The sequence below is a fragment of the Dromiciops gliroides genome, chromosome 2, assembly GCF_019393635.1.
Source record: "Dromiciops gliroides isolate mDroGli1 chromosome 2, mDroGli1.pri, whole genome shotgun sequence".
In the NCBI taxonomy this organism is placed as follows: domain Eukaryota; kingdom Metazoa; phylum Chordata; class Mammalia; order Microbiotheria; family Microbiotheriidae; genus Dromiciops; species Dromiciops gliroides.
Window position 1 is genome coordinate 463,688,735 of NC_057862.1, and position 21,518 is coordinate 463,710,252.

Consider the following 21,518-nt stretch of genomic DNA (forward strand, 5'->3'; position numbering starts at 1 on the left):
TGCAGTGGATAAAGCACCGACCCTGGATTCAGGAGGACCTGAGTTCAAATCCGACCCCAGACACTTGACACTTAATAGCTGTATGACCGTGGGCAAGTCACTTAACCCCATTGCCCCACAAAAAACAAACAAGCAAAAAAAAATCCTGCCTCTTATGCTTACTAGCTACATGATCTTTGGCCAATCAATTAACTAGTCCAGTCCTCAGTTTCCTCATCTGTCAAATGAGAATGTTCGACTTGATCTCTCAGATCCCTTTCAGCTCTAAATCTATGATCCTGTAATCCAATGTATCACGTGTGAAGAATAGCAAGTAGCGGGCCAGTATGTCTGGGCCAACCATCAAGGTGAATGCTTCAAGATATAACCTCTTACACTTGAACTGCCTCAGCGGTTAGGCCTGTGGGGAATAGAAAGAGGAAGGGAGTCTTCTTCATACGTCTCAAACCACATAGTTCCCTCTTCCCCTTCTCTGAGCAGAGCGGCCAAAGTTACACTGTTTGTGGACTTCAGGCTTCCATGACAGCTTTGTCAAAGCCACCCAAGGATTCTTCCTGCCCAAGAGCTTTTGGTGCTCCCTGTATGTCCCTCAGGCACCTCAAGGATCAGACTAAGTATTCCTACTCCTGGGCCATGTAGATATTTGGAGCTACTTATGCAATGATTAAAAACAGCATTGGGTTGCACAGCAGAACAAATGCCATGGACTCAGAGTCAAGACTTCATTCCTCTATCCCTGTGACTTCTTCCTCTGATTGGCTGGTACCTACCTGCACCTCCATGTTAAGGAGGAAGCCCAAGCCAACCTTTATTTCTCTGTAGGCTATATTCCTGACTCTCCAGAAATCTTCTGCCCACCCCTACTGTCTTTTCAGCTCCATTTTGTATGTTGTCTTCCCCCATTAGACTGTAAGCTCCTTGAGTTCAGGCACTACTTGTATTTGTATTCCCAGCACTTAGCACAGTGTCTGCCACATAGTAAACACTTAATAAATGCTTCTTGATTACTTGCTGATTTCCATTAAGGGGGGGATACCCCATTTCCCAAGGTAACTCATTCTACTATTGGACACTTCTTCTCATTGCCAAATTCTTCCTACTGAGCTAAATCTAGCTCCTTGTAACTTCCCCTCTTTGGTCCTAATTCTGCCCTCTGAGGCTTAAGCAGAAGAAATCTGACTTCTCTTCCTCATGATAGTCATTCAGAGATTTAATGATGGCTTTCATGTGTCCACTCAATTTTCCCTTCTCCTAATTAAACATCCCCACTTCCTTCAACTATTGGATGGACCTAAGAGCAAGAGGAATAGACATATCCCATCAGCTGCTCTCCAGGCAGAATGAAGATACTCTTGGGATTGTGTTATATTGAAATAAAAAGTAGTGCATGTGGGTACAGGCAACTGTCTTAGAACTGAAACGTGAACATCACATGAAGAGGTCAAACATGACAAGAACAAGAAATATAAGAATGAGGGAGACAGAATATAGGGTAATAGCCTTCTTCTGTAGAAAATGGTAGTTTGGGCTTAATTTTGATTATAACCTATTACCAGCCAGATTATATTTGGAAATAATTTTAAGCATATTGCCTCAGTCCAGATTGGATTTGAATACAAGATATTCCACTGTGTGGTTCTCTCTTTCTCTTTCTCTCTCTCTCTCTCTCTCTCTCTCTCTCTCTCTCTCTCTCTCTCTCTCTCTCTCTCTCCCTCTCTCTCTCTCCCCCTCCCCCTCCCCCTCTCCCTCTCCCTCCCCCTCCCCCTCTCCCTCTCCCTCCCCCTCCCCCTCTCCCTCTCCCTCCCCCTCTCCCTCTCCCTCCCCCTCTCCCTCTCCCTCCCCCTCTCCCTCTCCCTCTCCCTCTCCCTCTCCCTCTCTCTCTCCCTCTTCCTCTCCCTCTCCCTCTCCCTTCCTCCTTCCCTCCCTCTCTCCCAGTTGTCCTTTGTATAAAATGAGGAGATGGGACAAGATGACTGAGGTCCTTGGGAGACAGCATGGTGCATGGAAAAGCTTCCTGGAGTAGTTGTCAAAGGATCTGGTTTTGAGTGCTGTCTCTGCCACTTATTGCTTGTGTGACCATAGGCAAATCCCAACCTCATTTTCCTCATCTGTAAAATGGGGAAGACCAGTAGGACCATGTGGATGTGCCCATTAGCACCTTATTGCCTCTAAGGTTTTTTGTTTTTTTTTTTGGTGAGCCAATTGGGGTTAAGTGACTTGCCTAGGGTCACACAGCTAGTGTCAAGTGTCTGAGGTCAGATTTGAACTCAGGTCCTCCTGACTCCAGGGCGGGTGCTCTATCCACTGTGCCACCTAGCTACCCCTCTAAGGTTCTTTCTAGCTCTAAATCTGTGATCTTCTTATCCTTCCAGATCTAAAATCCTATAATGTTCTGCTTGTGGGTTGGCTAATTCTTCCTTAAGAAATATCCCCTGATACTTCACAAATTATTTCTCTTTCATATAAGGATAGTTGTGTGTAATTGGGAGAGGGTGATAGGGCTATAAAAATCCAGGACTCCTACTTTCTATTTTTTTCCTAAATGCTTTAACAACCTCTGATCTCTGTGTTTCAGTTTCCCCAGTGGCATATAAAACATCATGAATTGCTAGCACTAGACTCAGGCTTTTCTCCTGGATTAGATCATAGAATGATAAGGCTTTAGAGATCATCCTGTCCAATACCTTCACTTTACAGATGAGGAAACTGAGGTCCAGAGAGAGGAAAGGGACTTGCTGGAGGTCACACAGGTAATAAGCCTGATAAACAACCCTCACAGAATCTTTGTCGCCTGTTAGGCATGAATAGAGGAAGGCAATAGCCTGGGCCATAGTCTCAAATTGCTTACAACTGAATTCCAGTCATGTTTGGGCCAACACTAAGCCTTCCAGGACAGTTTCTCAATAGAAATCTCAAGAGACTGATGGGAGTTTGCCCTGCTCCTTCACTGGTAGCCAAGCTAAGAAGCTATAAAGTAGCAAGAATGGAGAGAAGAGAAGCAATGCCTGGAGAGGGGTTTGGGGGGAATGTTCATTCACCACTCACACCTGAGCCAGCAGCATCTAGATAACTGAGAATGTGTAGTATTTACAAAGTCCTCTTGAAGCCTGTCCAGAGAGAAAGAGACTTCAGCACTCTGGCTGGGGTAGCTAAGGGCAATGAGCCAAATCCAGGGGATGTTTTGCTCTGATCCCATGACTCTGGGCTGCTTCAAAACTCTCCATCAGGGAACACTGGCTGGTGTTGAGAGTGTTGACCTAGGCTAGAAGAAAGAAAATTCATCGCAGACTTACAGGATGATGGAATGTTATAGCTGGGAGGGACCTCAGAACATGTTAGAGCTACAAGGAACCTTAGAATATTGGACACAGAATGCCAGAAATGGAAGGGTCCTTAGGATATAGTGCCAGGGTGGGAAGGGATCTGGTGCTTTTTCATAGGCTCTCCTTCACACCCTTCCCCCACACTCTTCATCCCTACCTTTTGAAATATCTGAATTCCCTTCGAAGCTTAATTCAAGTGTCATCTCCTACAGGAGGCTCATCTATCCTGATGCCCCTGGCCCTGCCTCCCCCAGCCCCTCACCATATCACATTGTATTTATTCCATATACACTTTCTATTTGCTTTTCTGTGTACCTGTTCACCTAAAACAGTGCTTGGCAGTTGCTCTCTTGTTAGGTCATTTTTCATTCATGTCCAACTCTTTGTGACCCCATTTGGAGTTTTCTTGGCAAAGATACTGGAATGGTTTGCCATTCCCTTTGCTAACCCTAGTAAATGTTGGTTGAATGAATGGATTGAATGGCAGAACTAGAAGATATCTTGGAGATCTTCTAATCCAATCCCCACATTTTACAGATGGGGAAACTAAGTTGTAGTGAGTGGCTTTTCCCATGGTCCCACAATGATTTTTTTTTAAATAATTTTTTGCATATTGAGATACAGTGTCTCTCTGAAGTAAAGTGAGATGTCCCTGCTGTAGGTGTTTCTGACAGCCTAGGGAGGGGGTGATTCTGCAGGCTCTCAAAGGCCCAGATAGGAAAAGCAGACTCCCCCAGGGAGGGGCTGCTGGCTTGAAGGGTGGAGAGGAGCTGGAGACAGCTGCTAGCTGGGCAGCTTTTCCTCTCCGGGCTCCAGCCATCCCAGCTCAAGACTCCCTTCTGCCTTCTCAATGGGTTATGGGGCCTCACCTTGAGGTGAATGAAAATGTCAGGCGGAATGCGGGAAGGAAAGAATGCTGAGCAGCTTCCAAACCTCCTCGTGTTTGTGTTTCTCTCTATGAGTGACATCAGAGCCCTTGGGGTATAAGACCCACAGGACTGGAGTGGAGCCATCGGACGGCTGCACACACACACACACACACACACACACACACACACACACACACACACACACACACACACTGCTGCCTTCCAGCTGCGAGGGGAGTGATATGGTGAAGCCAGAGAGCCGGGAGCAGCATGAGAAGTCCACGGGAGAGGCCACTTCTCGCGCTCTCTCTCCTCTGCCTCCTGTTTGAGGTAAGGGAATTGCTACACCTCGCTGTTCACAAGTGCTCTCGTTTGAGAGTTAAAAGGGGGATCAATGACTGACCACGTCTGCTTCTTCCACATCTCCCCGTGACCCCGAGCCCCACAAAGCTGCCTCCCCCTGCATGCCCTCCGTTCTATCCCCATCCCTGAAGTCTGGGTCAGCCCTCTCCCCCTGAGGTCTGGGGAACAGGAATGACGCCTCCCTCCTCAACATCTCCGAGAGAGCCAATGAGTGGCTGGGTTTGCTAGCACATCAGTGTGGAGGCTGCGCTCCGGGCTCCGGCCGCTGCCTTCTTGGGGAGGGAGGCGGCAGGAGGCAGGCAAGCAATTTCAGCGCTGCCCCTGAAAAGCATGGCACGTTTGTTAAGGCAGCAGGGAGCCGAGCTGGACCAGGCTGGGCTGGGGGGTACTGCGTGGGCGCTGACTTCGGACTGCGGGTTCCTTAGAACTGCCGTCGGTCTTTCCCTCTGGAATTCCTCGGGTTCTCTTTCCTGGCATCTCCTAAGTTGGACACACTACAAGCCATGATATCACTGCAATTTCATGCTCATTGGAAACCTGACCCACTCACTTAACTTTTCAGGCTGTAGGTATCTGGGGCAAAAACCGCTCTTGAGCTCCCTGTACTTCTGAGTGGTGCCCAGGGCCCATTTCAGAGGCGGGTGGGTTGCTTCAGACTCCAGCGACTGAGCTTTTCTCCCCCTCTCCTCTTTCTTTCTTTCTCTTTTCTTTTCTCCTTCCTTCCTTCCTTCCTTCCTTCCTTCCTTCCTTCCTTCCTTCCTTCCTTCCTTCCTTCCTTCCTTCCTTCCTTCCTTCCTTCCTTCCTTCCTTCCTTCCTTCCTTCCTTCCTCCTCCTTCCCTTTTCTTTCTTTCTTCTTTGTCTCTCTCTTTCCTCCTCTCTCCTCTCCATTCTTTCTCTACCCTCTTTCTTTCTCCTCTCTCCCTCCCTCCACCCATTAATCTATCCTATCCAACTCTATCCCATCCCATCCCATCTCACCTTATCTCATCTCATCTCATCTATCCATCCTATGCAAGGGAAGGCCATGGAAGTAGGAGGGCTAAGAGCCTCTTTTCCCTATTCATCCCCTTATTTTGTTGCTTCTTGGTCACTTGCTTCTAGAAAAAAGCAATTGAAGAATCCTATAGGGGAAGGGGCATACCACTCCTAAACATATTGAAGGCAGGGAGAGGAGCTGATGTTGAGGGAAGCCTGCTTGGGAGGGGGAGGGCAAGCACTGAACTCCACTATGGGAAGAAGGTTCCTGGGGTAAAAAAGAGGACTCAGGAAGATTGAAAATGAAAACCAACCAAAAACCCCCTCTAAGATCCACTCTTCTCCCCACCCCCCCATCACTTCTCCCTTTCTCAGGAATCTGGCTAGAAGCCCATGCTGTGAGCAATGGATTTAGTCATCATGAACATTTAAAACCACAACAGTCTTCTGGGAGAAAAATTAGATTCTTTCAGACAGGTTATGGATTTCTAAATTGGGGGGCAGGGGAGAAGATTATAGGGAAGGGTGGGGAAGTAAGAGGTCTGGTTCAGTAGGGCTGTGTCTAGGGGGAGGAAGAAGGTCACAAGCTCTTGGTTAGCCTTTATCATAGGATCAATGATTTAGAGCTAGAAGGGACCTAAGAGGTCATTGAATCCACCTCTTTTATTTTACATGTAAGGAAACTTGGGCACAGAGAGATTAAGTGACACAGTTGGAATTTTTAAAAATAGATTTTCTAGCTCTTTCATACTACAGATATGTAAAGTGAGGCCCAGAGAGGGGAAGTAACTTGGCCAAGGTCACACAGTTATTAAGTGCTTTAACATAGAGGTCTGCATGTACAGGTTACACTACCCCTAAGCTCATGTTCCTTTCCTTTCCTTTCCTTTCCTTTCCTTTCCTTTCCTTTCCTTTCCTTTCCTTTCCTTTCCTTTCCTTTCCTTTCCTTTCCTTTCCTTTCCTTTCCTTTCCTTTCCTTTCCTTTCCTTTCCTTTCCTTTCCTTTCCTTTCCTTTCCTTTCCTTTCCTTTCCTTTCCTTTCCTTTCCTTTCCTTTCCTTTCCTTTCCTTTCCTTTCCTTTCCTTTCCTTTCCTTTCCTTTCCTTTCCTTTCCTTTCCTTTCCTTTCCTTTTCAAAATTCTATCCATTCCAGAAGTCAAGAGACTTAAATTCGAGTCCCAGTTTTGCAACTAAGCTACCTGTGTGATCCTGGGCAAGTCGCTTTCTTTATAGGCTCATAGGGACTTATACAAGTGACCTCTGAGATCATTTAGCCCAACCAACTCATTAAAGGAAATTGAACTACACAGAGAGGAATAACTTGTTCAAGGTTACACCTTATGAAGTAACAGAGCTGAGGTTCAGACCTAGGTCTTCAGACTCTAAATTCAATGCTCCTTCCACAGCACCAGGCTGCCTTAGGGAAGATCATAGGATCATAGATTAGAGATCATTTAGTCCACTTCACAGAGAAGAAAACTGATGTTTGGAGAGCTGAACATGTGACTTAACCAGGATCACACTAGGAGGGATTTGGACCCACGTCCAGTGTCTCCAAATTCAGCATGTCTTCTACTATGCCAGAATTCTTCCAGAAGGGAATGGAACCATTTCCACCCATTAGTCTTGTGAGGAAACTAGCTCAGCATGAGGATTGGGGTGGAGCAGGTCTCTGGGACTTCATTTGTATAAAATGGGGTGCCTGGTGATATATCAGGGAGAGTTGAAAAGACAAGAGATTTTGAAAAATAAAGGGTAAAATTTTCACGTACACAGTAGGCATTCCTTAGAAAGAATCAGAGGCTTGAATAGCTTAGTTGCTTATATATAAGGCTCAGAACAAAAGTATGATTGTAGTCTGAGACCTATAGGCAAGTTCATTATTTTACTGGCTTCTCCCTAAGCAACTATATGTATGTATGTATGTATGTGTGTGTATGTGTGTATATATGTGTGTGTGTATGTATAGGACTCTCAAAGGAGTATGGGAGGTGGAACTGATACAATGAATACATCACCTGAAATGCTACATACAATGACTGCCTCAGGCCTTTGGGGAAAGAAAGGATAGAAATCGCCAGACTTCACTTATCTTCTGTTTGGAGGTGACAAAGCCTCAGAGTTGAATTTGAGACTCTGAGAATAAGAGACTTACTGAGGTCGTTGCTCTAGAAGGAGCCCCGCAGTCCTTCGGCTGAAGAAAAGGCAGTAGCACCTTGCCAAGTCAGTAGCTGCCCTTCAATGAGTGAGCTGCTGTAGCCTGAGTGTCTGAGCATCCTGTCCATCTAGCCTGCCAGTAGCTGCCCAGCACAGCCACTGACCAGTGGCAGAGGCATGTGTGACTGACTTGCCATTGCTGAAGGGGTTCAGTTCTAAGCTGGATGACCACTTTAGGGGGAAGTTCTAGAAGGATTCCATCTTAGTTAAAGGTTGGACCAGATGCCTTCTGAGATACCTTTTAGCTCAAGGGCTCTGAGTTTCTTTGAACTGCATAAATATTGTATCTTATTGTCAGAACAATGATTTAGCATTTTCCCACCTAGGGCAAGTACCAGGAGATAAACCTTCTGTTGAGGATGTATATATGAATGTGTGCTTGTATGTATGGGGAAGAGAGAGATTTTGCCCCTTGCAATGAAAACAGGACTCCTAGGACCCTCATTAGCAACCTGCTGCTAGGAGGAAGTCGGTGTGGAGGAGGTGATCACCTGAGTCCAGCATCTGATAGATTTTAGCCAGTCATGCTTACTAACAAAGTGCTAAGCTCTACTGTTTATATGATGCTGAAGCATCGTATTAAATCAGGAAACAGTTCCCGATTTGGAGTCAGAAAGCCTGGGCTTGACTACCAGCTCTGCTACTTATTCGCTGTATGATCTTGGGCAAGTCTCTTAACACTTGTGAGCCTCATCTGTAAAATGAAGAAGATGGGCTAACAATATAGGCTAACATTTATATAGCGTTTTAAGTTTTACAAAACACTGTACATATTTTATCTCACTTGATCCTTACAAGAACCCTTATCCCTACTTTGTAGATAAGAAAACTGAGGCACAGATGTTAAATGAGTTGCCCAGAGTAACATAAGTGTCTTAGATAGCATTCAAACCCAGGTCTTCCTGACTCAAGTCCCAGGTATGGCTCAGACTGTTCTCTAATTTGGTATTGGTCCACTGGTGTTTTTGTCCTTATGTCTAGATACTCTTTATGTTAACCATTTGGGGCAGCTAGAGGTTCAGTAGATAGAGCACTGACCCTGAAGTTGGCAGGACCTGAGTTCAAATCTTACCTCAGACACTTACTAGCTGAGTGATCCTGGGCAAGTCACTTAACTCCAGTTGCCTTAAACATCCAAGGTCATCTCCAGGCATCCTGATGTATATCTTGTCACTGGACCCAGATGGCTCTGGAAGAGAGAGTGAGGTTGGTGACCTTTCACAGCCCTTCCTCACTTTTTTTTTGATGTAACAGATTACTTTATTTATGAACCCCCTGTTTACAAGGCAAATTAAAGCAAAAGCAAAAACAAAACTAGGAGAGGCCATTGTCTTAGAGAAGATATAGCACACAATACAAATAGAAGAGGGATTCCCAATATTCTTGTTTGTGAATAACACATTTCAACAAATCCTAAAATATTTCAGAGTCTTCTTAATTTGATCTATAATCATAAAAATGAGCCATCTAACTACTCACACAGGAAAAACCAATGGATGAAGATTGTCTGTTATCTATACTTTAATTATTTGTAATTAGATAGCTAAGTTTTTTTTTTGTTGTTGTTGTTGTTGTTACACGGCTTATAGTAATGGAACACTACAACCTCTGAAAAATTGAAGTTGAAAGCTATCCAAATATCAGTGTGGGGAATAAACAGAGTAAGATATATTACAGATGAGGAATTGCGTGACAAAAGCAATCTAAAGGATACAAAAAGATAGACTCATGTCATCAAGAGACTATGGCATTCACATAATGACAATAGTATGTGAGAATGCCGTCTAAGATTTTCAATGAACCCCTTGTTTTTTTTAATTAATTAAATTTTTAAATTTAATTTTTCATTTTTCTCAATTACATGTAAACATTTTTTTTTTTAGTTCCAGATTTTTCTCCCACTCTCGCTTGCCTCCCCCTCCCAAGGCCAGCAAAGAATTTGATAAAAGTTATACATCACTATCATGTTAAACATATTTCCACATTAATCAGAACAAAAGGGAAAAAAACACACAAGAAAGAATAAACAAGAACAATAACAAAAAAGCAACAACAAGAGTGAAAATAGTATGCTTCAGTCTGCATTCAGCCTCCATAGTTCTTTTTCTGAATGTAGAGAGCATTTTCCACCACAAGACTTTTGACATTGTATCGGATCATTGTATTGCCAAGAAGAGTTAAATCTATCACAGTTGATCATCCCACAATGTTGTTGATATTGTGTACAATGTTCTCTTGGTTCTGCTCATTTCACTCAGCATCAATTCGTGTAAGTCTTTTCAACTGGATCCCTTGTGATGAATTTATGAGAGCATATGGACAAGAGGCATTCAGCAAGGGTAGGCATGGATTGTTTGTGATCTTTATCATTGGAGGGAGTGCCCACATCCATACCAAACTGAGATGATCAGATGCATTGGAATATGAATGCTGATCAGTATTTGGACACTGTAGTATTCTACGACTATAGGTTAGACAATAATAACACAATGAAGTGTGGAAGAGTCTAGCTAATAGAAGATAGCACTTTTTAATAAAATTTTTTTCTTAACACTCTTCATTGTAATTAATATGCCCAAAACAGAGGTGATAAATATATATCTATATTTATATATATATACATATGCACACAAATGCATATATATACATTTATACATGCATGTATGCATATACTTATCTAATATACAAATTTAATCTTTCACCACTCTTTCTTCATTACTCTATTGATCTTGTTTTGCAAAGCCCTTGTCTCCTTTTTTGCCTCCTCTTCCTTATCTACTGCAAACTGAAAATTTTCCTCTTTTGAACAGGATTGATCAACAAATCTGGACACTCTGATAACCAAGTGTTGGAATCCTGTGGCCCAATAAGCATAGAACAAGGCCAATTTGCCTCTCATGGTGGGAGGTCAGAGGAAATAAAGATGAGGCATCTGATGCTAGCAGGATTTTCCAAAAATTTGTAACATACTCCTTTATTTATGGAAGCTGGTGTCTCTGTCACCAGGACCAAGTAATTACTGGGCTCCGTGCCTGCAGGTCACTGTTTACTAGGCTCAGCTGGCTGCCAGAAAGCTCCAGTATGCCCTACAGTTCCTGGATTGGATCTCCGATGGTCTAGTTTTGCCTGGTCTGTTGCATCTCCAACACTTATTCAAGAGTAGAAAAGAACACGAGACAGAGGCATCATGCTCATACCCATATGCTTTTCAAGGTGGAGAGATAAGCAGCCATCATTAGGAGGCCACAGCTGCCACTGCTAGCACCCCATCAGAAGGCTTACCACAATCTTTGCCTGGGTCACTGCTAGGAAAGAGAGAGGTCAGTTTGACCAGTTAATGTTTGTTTGCACACTCAGTTCTGATTCAGTTGCCAATTAAAAGACTACTCGTTGGCATACAGTAAGTGGTCAAAAACAGTCATAGAGAGATTGCATCAAGCAGATCATGCTGGGCATATCCATAAGGGTTGGACTATTATTGGAAAGTCATATGTTAAATTGACTTTAATTGAATCCTTGTCCTACCACTAAATAGCTCTGTGACCTTGACTAAGTTACTTCCCCTCAATTTCTTCATAGATAAAATTACTGGGTTGGACTACATGGTCTTTAAGGTCTAGTCCAGCTTTGAGATTACATGCTCTAAAGTGCTTTCCCATCTCCAAATTCAATTCAACATCTTTGGAAGATAGATGTAGACTGTTTTCTAGAGATATAGACGGCGTGGATAGATATCTCAACTGAGATCTGGTTGTCCTTCTCCAAAGGAGACTTCAACTTTTGTCTTTGTGGGGAGAGAGGAGAACAGTGGCTAGATTCTTGCTCCTTCCCTTCCCTATCTCTGAGAAGGGTATTAGACTAGAATGAAATGTATCCACCACACCTCAAATGCTGACAGTCTAGGGTTAGGATATTTCATGGGGTTCAGGAGGAATCCTACTTTCCCCAAGTGCTCTCGAGGGGACAGTAATATATAGTTTAGCAGCTTAGCTCCCTTCCACCAAATGTTGGCTGCACAAAAGATCATTATAAATAGCCAGTATACCTCTTTATAAAAGTAAGCAGTAAAGAGAAATTAGAGAAGTGATTCAGATTAAAATAGACCAAAGAATGCACAAAAATAAAAGAGCTCTTCAGCTGGGAGTGAGATGAAATCTTAGCTGTCAAGGAGAAAGAAAATTCTCACCAAGGAGAATCTGGTCTTAACAGTCCCTAATGTTGTAAGCGCTGAAAGTCAAAAGACATGTTGGGGGCGAGCTCCCCACATGTCTGCTTCTCCAAGGGAGGTCTCTATCTGCCACTCCAAAGTCTGAATTTGTCTTTCTCAATCACTTCTAAGATCTGTATTTTTTTTTTTGCGGGGCAATGGGGGTTAAGTGACTTGCCCAGGGTCACACAGCTAGGAAGTGTCAAGTGTCATAGGTTAGATTTGAACTTAGGTACTCCTGAATCCAGGGCCGGTGCTTTATCCACCGCACCACCTAGCTGTCCTCTCTCTAAGACCTGTATTTTTGAAATACCTTCTCCACTCATACTTCACAGATAACATTTTAGCTCAGCATTCTTTCCGCCAATCAGGAATCATGTCCCCTTAATTACTACCCCTATGCTGCTCTGCTTCTCAAATACTTTCACAATACCCATTTCATTTTGTTCCTACAACATTGAGGGGGAAAGTAGGACAGAGATTAGTCTCTCCATTTTATATATGAGGAACCTGAGGCTAAGAGAGAGACATGATTTCGTCAGGGTCTCACAAACAGTCAGCGGCAAAAGCAGCACCCAAATCTGGGTCACCTGATTTCTAATCTAGGGCATTTTGTAATAAAGCTGCCTCTGGAGACTGCAGAAATGGGACTTACCACAATTGGTCAGTTTTCCTGGTGCTTCCTGTCCTGAAACCAGTTCTGGAAGCAGGTGATCAAAGTCTCTGTCTTTACAGGTGTGTGCCCAGCTCTGCCGGATGCCATGCACCTGTCCCTGGTTACCCCCACACTGCCCTCCTGGGGCACCCCTGGTCCCGGATGGCTGTGGCTGCTGCAGGGTGTGTGCTCGGAGGCTGGGGGAGCCCTGTGACCAAGTCAACATCTGTGACCAGAGCCAGGGGCTGGTATGCAACTACAGTACTGCCCTGGGGGACTGGAGAGGCACCTGCAATTGTAAGCATGTTTATGAGCCTAGAGGGGGTGATCATGGGAGGCCGGCTATGTATAAAGGACTGGAGTTCCCCTGGGGCCAGTCCTCCACGAATGAACTTCCTTTCTCTGAGAGGAGAGTCTCAAGGGATATTTGGAGGTTGTCCAGACTCCCTGTAATGAAGCACAGGTTGCCTTGGTCTTGGCTTTTGGAGTCATTTCCTCGGTAGGACAGTGTCTGGGATAGGGTTGCCTTAACTGAAATCACAGGGGACAGAGGGAGATCTAAGGTCAAAAATCCCATGGTGTTAGAAGCAACCTAAGAACATAGCGTATAGAATTCCAGACCTAGATGAAAACTTAGAGGTCGTCTGGTTTAACCCCATCATCTTATAGAGAAAGAAACTGAAAGTGAACTGATTTGTCGTAGGCATACAGTCAAAAAGTTTCAGAGCCGAGATTCAAACCTGGCACCTTCAACTCCAAGTCATGTAATTTTCCCACTAAACCAAGGCTTCCAATGGACTTCTTGAGGAAGCCAGAGGAGAGAGCTATAAGCATGGGGAGGGAGCATTTGGGGCAGTGACTGAGAAATCAGGACAGAGAAGTCATCAAACTAGGTGGATACTGACTGGACTGGGGGATTATCCTCATATGCAGTTATGAGGAAACAGCTTAGAATAAATAGTTATGTGACCCCACAACCAGCCACTTCCCTAGCACCTACCCACCTGAAAGCTGATCTAGGTCTGTCGAGGATCTTCTGGAGCAACTTGAATGAAGAATTTAAATAATTTTTAGGGACAAAAGAGAATGTCAGATGACAGAATTCTAGAGATGGAAGGGAATCAAAACATCATAATTTAGAATTGGAAGGGACCTTGGAAGCCATTATCTCATTTTACAGACAAATCATGTAGCCTCTCTGAGCTCCAGTTTCCTTAAAATGTTTTTGTACTCAACTCTCCCTCTCCCTCTCCCTTCCCCTCTCCCTCTCTCTTCTCCTCTCCCTCCCCCTCTCCCTCCTCTCTCCTTCTCCCTCTCTCCTCTTTTCTTCCTCCCCCACTTCCCTCTATGTTTCTTTCTCCACCCCCCCTCTCCCCCCTCTCCCTCCCTCCCTCCCTCCCTCCCTCTTACCTTCTCTCCAAATCCCATATTCTTCCCTTCTTTGACCACATAAAATGAGAGTTGAGTTTTAGTGTCAGTCACTCTTCTCTTGATTATTTCAGCTAATTTTCCCTAACTTTTCTTTCCTTTCCCCCCAACCTAGTGTATTCCTCTTCTCCCCTTTCTAGTCTTCTATCTCTCTCTCTCTTTTTTTTTTTTTTGTGAGGCAATTGGGGTTAAGTGACTTGCCCAGGGTTCACACAGCTAGTAAGTGTTAAGTGTCTGAGGCCAGATTTGAACTCAGGTACTCCTGACTCCAGGGTTGGTGCTCTATCCACTGTGCCACCTAGCTGCCCCTCTAGTCTTCTCTTAAGATCATCAAAGCATAAGAGAATCACTCTCAGGCTTTGTCTAATTAGATGCCTTCTAAAACCTAGATGATAATAGGGTTCAGAGGGGATATATGTATCATCTCCTCATATTTGAATATAAGCAATTTTTCCTTATTTAATGCCTTTTGATGACTTATTCATGTTTACTTTTTTCTGTTTCTCTTAACTCCTGTATTTGAACTTTAAGATGCTATGCAACCCTGGTCTTTTCATCAGGAATTCTTGGAAGTCCTCTATTTCATTAAAGATTTATTGTCCCCCGAAAGGATTATACTCAGCTTTGTGGGTAAATTATTGTTGGCTGTAAGTCCATATCCTTTTCCTTCTGAAATATTGTATTCTGATCTCTTGGCTCCTTTATGATGTGTTCTTGAACCATGTCAATGTGCTCAATGCCACACTTATGAACACCTGTACATTCATTCTCTAGCCTTCCTGGGAGTATATTGGGTGTCAGGAAGACAGGAAGCTCTTGGACCTTCAGGTCTGGTCCCTGCCCATCTTAGGCATGGGAGGAGTGAGCACCCAACAGCTGTCATGAAAGGTACCAGGAAAAGCAGCTAAGTTGAAAGATCTCCCCACCCCCACTGTTTCCTCCACAACTGATTTTCCTAAACAGATGCCACTGTTTACAAGACAATCTTATTGACAAGGAGACAGGAGGTCTCCAGAGACTCATAGCCCAGCCTGTCTGGAGCGGGAGATTAAGGTGGCAGCCAGCTACTCCTTGGTTTCTAGGAAACGGGTGTCCACATGGCATTAGCCCAAAGCTGCAGAGGGTTTGGAGCCTGAACTGACCTCCTACCTTTGGAAGACAGAATGTGGGCATGGTGGTAGGGGAGAAGTGTATGCTCCTGCCTATTTCCCAGCTCTCTGAGGGAAAGACTGGGAGTCAGGCTCCCTCATTCAAATCTGCTCAAACCTGCTTTTCTAACAAGTCTTTATTTAGCACTTGCAACCTATCCTCTACAACAGGAGGGAAACAAACAAAGTAGTGGGACACCCCCTGAAATGGAAGTCAAATTCTGAATTTGGTCATTTCAGACTCCCGTCCCCCCCACCTCAGGTTCTCCTCTTCTCACTTTCTGACTCTTCCCATTTTAATGGCAGATCCCCTGAGAGCTGGATCTCAGATTATCTTGGTTTTTTCCTTCACTGGGGAATGAATTCTCTTTTCACCATCATCAGCTCTAAGCGACTTCTGGGGAGACAGATCCTGAATTTGTCACTTACTACTTGTGTGACTTTTGACATACATCTAATGTCTCTGGACCTCAATTCATTCATCTGTCAGATGAGGGGCTTGGACTATGATCTCTAATGTTTCTCTCAGCTCTGGTTCCTATGATCTGAAGATACAAAAACCCCAAGTCCTTTCCCTTAAAGAGGCCATAGACTCCCATAGTTGGGAAGACAAATCCTTCGCACCTGAAACAAGTCCAGAAACAGCCAGCACAAAGTCTTAAATTATAATGAGAGGCAGGATGGTGTGGTGTACTGCATTCTAGACAGGGGACATAGGTTCGAATCCTGGATCTGACACTACTGGGCAGCTATGTGGCGTAGTGGATAGAGTACCAGGCCTTGTGTCAGCAAGATCTGAGTTCAAATTTGACCTAAGATACTTATTAGCAGTGTGACCCTGGGCAAGTCACTTAACCCTTTTTGCCTGTTTGTTCATCTGTGAAATGAGCTAGAGAAAGAGATAGCAAATAATTCCAGTATCTCTGCCACAAAAACCCCAAATGGGATCACAAAGTCAGATGTGACTGAACACAACAATTGGACACTTACTAGCTGTTTGATCTTGGGCTAGTGATTTCCCTTCTCTGAGGTTGTTTTCCCAAATAAAATTAGAATAATAAGTTCATATTACCTATCTCACAGGGTTGTGAAGAAAGTAGTTTGGAAACCATAAAGTACCATAGACACCTGAACATTCTAATTCACTTTTTTTATGACTTAGAAAGGGCTTTTCCAATAACCTTCCTGGAGGGTCAGTCAGCCTTGGGCAAAACCATGAAGTGCACAGTGATTGTCATCCTCTCCAGCCCCTCCTTCATTTTCCTGAGGCCGCCCCCTATTATGGTGGCCTCCTTAAGCAGTGTCCCATGATCCTTTCAAACCATCCCAACTCAACCTCCTTGTGCTGTGCTGCTGCTACATTCAGAGTTAAGATCTATCTCTCATTTTATTGAATTTATTTGTTTGTTTGTTTGTTTTATCGAATTTATTGAATTTATCTCTCAGTATGATGCATTATCCTGCCAAGCAATCTAGCCACCTTTTAATAAGAACCTTCTGGAGACAATGTCAACCCAAAAGAGAGATACTAATAATGAAAACTCAAAGTACCATTAGACAATTGGAAGTCTTTTAGTACTACTCAAATAATACCCCTTAATATAATCCAGGGGTTGGCAGACAAAAACTAGCCTGCCACCTGTTTTTGTATGACCTGTAAACTAAGAATGGTTTTTATATTGTAAAATAAAGTTTTATTGTCTGGTCTATGACTATGAGCTGTCAGGCAAAGTACTAATTAGGAGTGTTCTGTGTGATTAAAAAAACCCCTATGAATGATAAACCTGAAGTCAGGAAGATTCATCTTTCTAAGTTCAAATCTGCCTCAGACACTAGCTGTGTGAATCTGGGCAAGTCACTTAACCCTGCTTGCCTTAGCTCCTCATCTGTAAAATGGGTTGGAGAAGGAAATGGCAAACCACTCCAGTATCTTTGCCAAGAAAACCCCAAAAGGGGTCGTGAAGAGTTGGACACAACTGAACAACTAAGCAACAACAAAATGGGTAGGGTCCAATATTGGCTACCACCACAGGTATGACTGCCCATTGCTATGTAGGGATACAACTCCTGGTAATACTGCATGGGTTTGGTGGACTGTTCCTTTAAATATATATCAGTGACTGATATTACACCTGGGTGGGTGTTAGAATCTTGATTCTTCCCTTCACAGTCCCAGAAGATGATGGCAGCTGTGAGGTGAATGGGAGGACCTACCGAGATGGAGAGACCTTTCAGCCAAGTTGCAAGTTCCAGTGCCGCTGCTCAGATGGGGGATTCACCTGCATTCCCCTTTGCAGTGAGGATGTGCGGCTGCCCAGCTGGGACTGTCCGAACCCTAAACGAGTCGATGTCCCTGGAAAGTGCTGTCAAGAATGGGTCTGTGACCAGGGAGTCCAACACCTCCCGGCAGCAGGTAACATATGAAATCCAGGCCAGCCCTGCCCAGAACCATGGGATTAGTCCAGTCTGACAGCATCCCACATTCTGCCTCTGGGCCATATTCCTTAGCCTCCCCTCTCTCCTCCCCCCAATTCTCCCAATGTCTTGGCTCATACAGGGAGCCATGGAGCAGTAATGTCAATGCTCCTTTCCTTTTGCTTTGTTGTGGTCTTATTAAGCACCAGCAGTTTACAAAGCCTAGCTGCTAGCTTCTGGGAAAGAGAAAAGGTTTAGATAGATGATGAGGGTAGTGATGCTAATAACAATGGTAAGAATTTTCAGCACATTAGGGTTTACAATTTATTTCCCTCACAACAGTCTGGGATGTGAGGTTGGGAAAACAAATGTGATTTCCCGCAGTTTACAAATGATGATACTAAGACCCAGAATTATTAAGTGATTTGTGTCATGTAGAGTTGGAAGGGACTTAGAAGTCATTCAATTCTATTCCATTCAATCCAACCCCAAACATTTCTCCATTGCCTCAACATTGTGCTAGGTAGGTGCTGACAAAAATTAAACAGTCTCTGCCTTCAGGGTGCATCCATTCTCCTGAGGGATGAAACGTGTATACAGATAATTAAATAGAAAGTAATTTGAGGAAGGACAGAACAAAGTTCTTTTTGATGTTGGGAAAGGAAAAAGCTGTTACCTATAGGGCAGGGGAGTAGGGGAAAGGGAAAAAAGAAGATGAGAGAAAGTTTCCAGGAGGTAGCAGCATTTAGGTTAGGCCTTCAATGATGAGGAGGAATTCAATAATCAAGGAGGGCAGCTAGATGGCACAATGGATAAAGCACTGGCCTTGGATTCAGGAGGACCTGAGTTCAAATCCAGCCTCAGACACTTGACACTTAACCAGCTGTGTGATCCTGGGCAAGTCACTTAACCCTCATTGCCCTGTAAAAATAAAACAAAAAACAAACAATAATCAAGGAGGAAAGAGGGACAAGATAGCATAGATTTATAGCTGGAAGAGACTTTTGAGATCAAGTCCAAATCCCTCATTTTACAGATGAGGAAATTGAAGCTAGAGAGGTTATGTACTTTGCCGAGGTTCACACAGCTAATAAGTATCTGAGGTGAGATTTGAACTCAAGTTGACCAAAATACAAGTCTAAACACTATACCACATACATAGAGTTGGACGAGAGTGGGACATATATGGAGGGGATAGCAGTTAGTCTAATCTGACTGGAGTACAGATACATAAAAATAGTAAAATAGAATTTTAAAAATATTTTTTAAAAAATTAAAAAAATATTTTACTACATAAAAGTAGTAAAATATAAGGTTGAAAAGGCAGCATGGAAGCTGATTTTGAAAGACCTTGAATGTTGGATTAACTTTGAATTTTATTTGAATTTTACTGTGGGTAGTAGGGAACCAGTAAAAGTTTCTGGGCAGAGGAGTAATAGAAAAAAAGATCTATGCATAAACAGGATATCTGGCATTATATGAAGAAAGATTGGAGGGGGAGTGACTGGAGATGAGGAGTCTTGTTCATTATAACAGTCTAAGCAAAGGGTGGTTCCGTGGAAGTAAAGGAGATAAAAGAGGCAAGAAGACAGAAACTGAACTAGGGCAATTTTCTATGTCCAATAACTCCCCGAAATCTTAGACTCTCCTAGATTCTTGCCACATCCCTGCTTGGAACATGGAGGGACAGGAAGGGCCTGGTAGTTAAACGTTTGTGAGGCTTGAACAGGGGTGAAAATTTCTCCATGTGTGTTACTGGTCACTGGAGGCTTTGAGCCTCCAAGATAACATGATACAACGCAAGCAATTTGACTTATTCCAAGATTAATCCCTACAGCCCATGGAGACAGAGATTTTTTCTGGTGTTGCAGAGTCATCAACATGTATGGTCCATCCTAGCTGGCTGCCTGCCCTTAGTCCTGGCTCTGACTGGAATTAATGTTGAGTCTCTAAGGAATTGCTGATGCTTCATCTCATGTTTCCTTCCCGTACAGTGCCCTGGTTCCTGGGACCTCCAGTACCATTGTCCCCTCGATTTGCCTGTCAGGAATGGAGCACTTTGTGGGGCCCCTGTTCTGCCACCTGTGGACTGGGTGTGGCCACCCGGGTGACCAATCAGAATCCACACTGCCGACTGGAGATCCAGCGTCGACTGTGCCTACTCAGGGCCTGTCCACTTTGATGAGGGCCCCACTATACTGTTGCTGGTGCCTCTTAAGGGGAGGTGTTCCTGTCTATGCTTGTGGGTAGAAGCTTCTGGGGCAAAAGAGACACCAACTAACTTGCCAGGCTTGGAGACTGACTGCCAGTGAGTCTCCCATCTCATCTCCCAGTGAGGCCTCCATCAAGCTGCTCTGACCTACTGCTCCAGTGCTTTCCTTTGAAGGATGCTAATCCCCACAAATGGAGGTTCTAATAGTAAGGCTCATCTCTACCTTCTGGCCTCTAGAACTCATGAATAGGTTTTGAGCTTTTCTAGGACACTCCAACCAGCCAAGACTCAGTGCAGATATGCAGACACAAGTCACCTTAGGATCATAGAATTTAGGCAAGGAACCTTAGAGATAATCTAATTCAGGCGTTCTTAACCTTAGATCCCTGGGATAGACTTCAAGGGGTCTATGAACTTGGATGGGGAAAATTATTTACTTTCACTAATCTCTAAAATCTAATCTTTCCCTCTATTAGAAATTAAAAAAAAATTATTCTGAGAAATGGTTTACAGGCTTCCTCAGACTGTCAGAGGGGTCTATGACACAAAAAAGTTAAAAACTTCTAATGTAGTGCAACTTTCTCATTTTACAGGAGAGGAAACTGAGTCTTATAGCAAAGAGCTATTTAATTGAACAGACTGTTCTCTTTTCTTTTATACTTACATATCACTTTATTTTTGTGTTTCTTTTTTGTTTTTTAAATAATATTTTATTTTCCCCAATTATACATAAAGAAAATTTTTAACATTCATTTAAAGAAATTTTTGAGTTCCAAATTCTTTCCTTCCTACTTTCCCCTCCCTCCTCCCTCAGATAGTAATCAGTCTGATATAGGTTAGACATGTGCAATCATGCCAAACATATTTCCATATTGGTCATGTTGTAAAAGAAGACACAGACAAAAAAACCCAGAAAAAATAAAGTGAAAAATAGTATGCTTTCATTTGCATTCAGACTCCATCAGTTCTTTCTGTGGATGTGGATAGCATTTTTTGTCATGAGTCCTTTGGAACTGAACAGACTGTTCTTTTAAAAAAAACAGCTCTAGTTTCTTATTTGTCCAAGACTGAACACATGCACAAAAATCACAGCATCCCCAGGCTAGAAGAAGCCTTCACACATTCTCTAATGAGCATACCCTAGAAGACGATAGAGGATAGAGATGAATCTCAAGGTTCTCTGGAGAAGGCTGGCCCTTTAAATAAGACAAGAGCAGTGTGGTATTGAACCAGGTATCCATCTCTCAGGGTTCCTGGCTCTGTATGTCTTTGGGATAGTCCCTTTTTCTTATGGGACCTCAGTTTCCCTCTGTAAAATGAGGAAACAAGATCAGTAATGTGTAAGATCTCCTCTAACTCTAGTAATCTACTTCGAATGTTAAGTGGAAACATGGCAGGCCAGAGAAGGCCCTCAGGAGGCCCAGTGTGCCCAGCCCACACACCATGCTGGGCTCCCAAGACCACCATGGATGTGACTTCTGGGATCATAGCCCCCCAGAAGTCATGTACAATGCATGTGGAAGGCAGTGCCAATAGGGTTCCTGGTTTTTTGCCTCCTAGGGACATGTTTGTTCAATGTACTTATGAGTCTATTAAAGCATTTTTGTGGAAACCCCTGATGTCCTATGATGACCCTCATCTTTGGAGTCCTGGGGGAAGAGGACACGGGGTGGGAGGGTGGGATAAACTTAAAACAGATCTAGAAGA

General features: G+C 43.7%; 1 protein-coding gene across 1 annotated transcript; it reads left to right on the plus strand.

Annotated features, from left to right (window-relative positions):
- The first annotated feature begins 4,076 nt into the window (after nucleotides 1–4,076).
- CCN5 (cellular communication network factor 5) lies at nucleotides 4,077–20,562 on the plus strand. Its single transcript, XM_043986766.1, has 4 exons — nucleotides 4,077–4,522; nucleotides 12,689–12,905; nucleotides 17,355–17,597; nucleotides 19,594–20,562. The coding sequence occupies exons 1-4, from the start codon at nucleotides 4,463–4,465 to the stop codon at nucleotides 19,779–19,781; spliced, it is 708 nt and encodes a 235-aa protein (XP_043842701.1). The 5' UTR covers nucleotides 4,077–4,462; the 3' UTR covers nucleotides 19,782–20,562.
- The last annotated feature ends 956 nt before the right edge of the window (nucleotides 20,563–21,518 follow it).

Coding starts and splice junctions, on each gene's coding strand:
- CCN5 (XM_043986766.1), top strand. CDS start 4,463: ATGAGAAGTCCACGGGAGAGGCCACTTCTCGCGCTCTCTCTCCTCTGC. Junction 4,523..12,688: donor TCCTCTGCCTCCTGTTTGAG/GTAAGGGAATTG, acceptor CTGTCTTTACAG/GTGTGTGCCCAGCTCTGCCG. Junction 17,598..19,593: donor CCAACACCTCCCGGCAGCAG/GTAACATATGAA, acceptor CTTCCCGTACAG/TGCCCTGGTTCCTGGGACCT.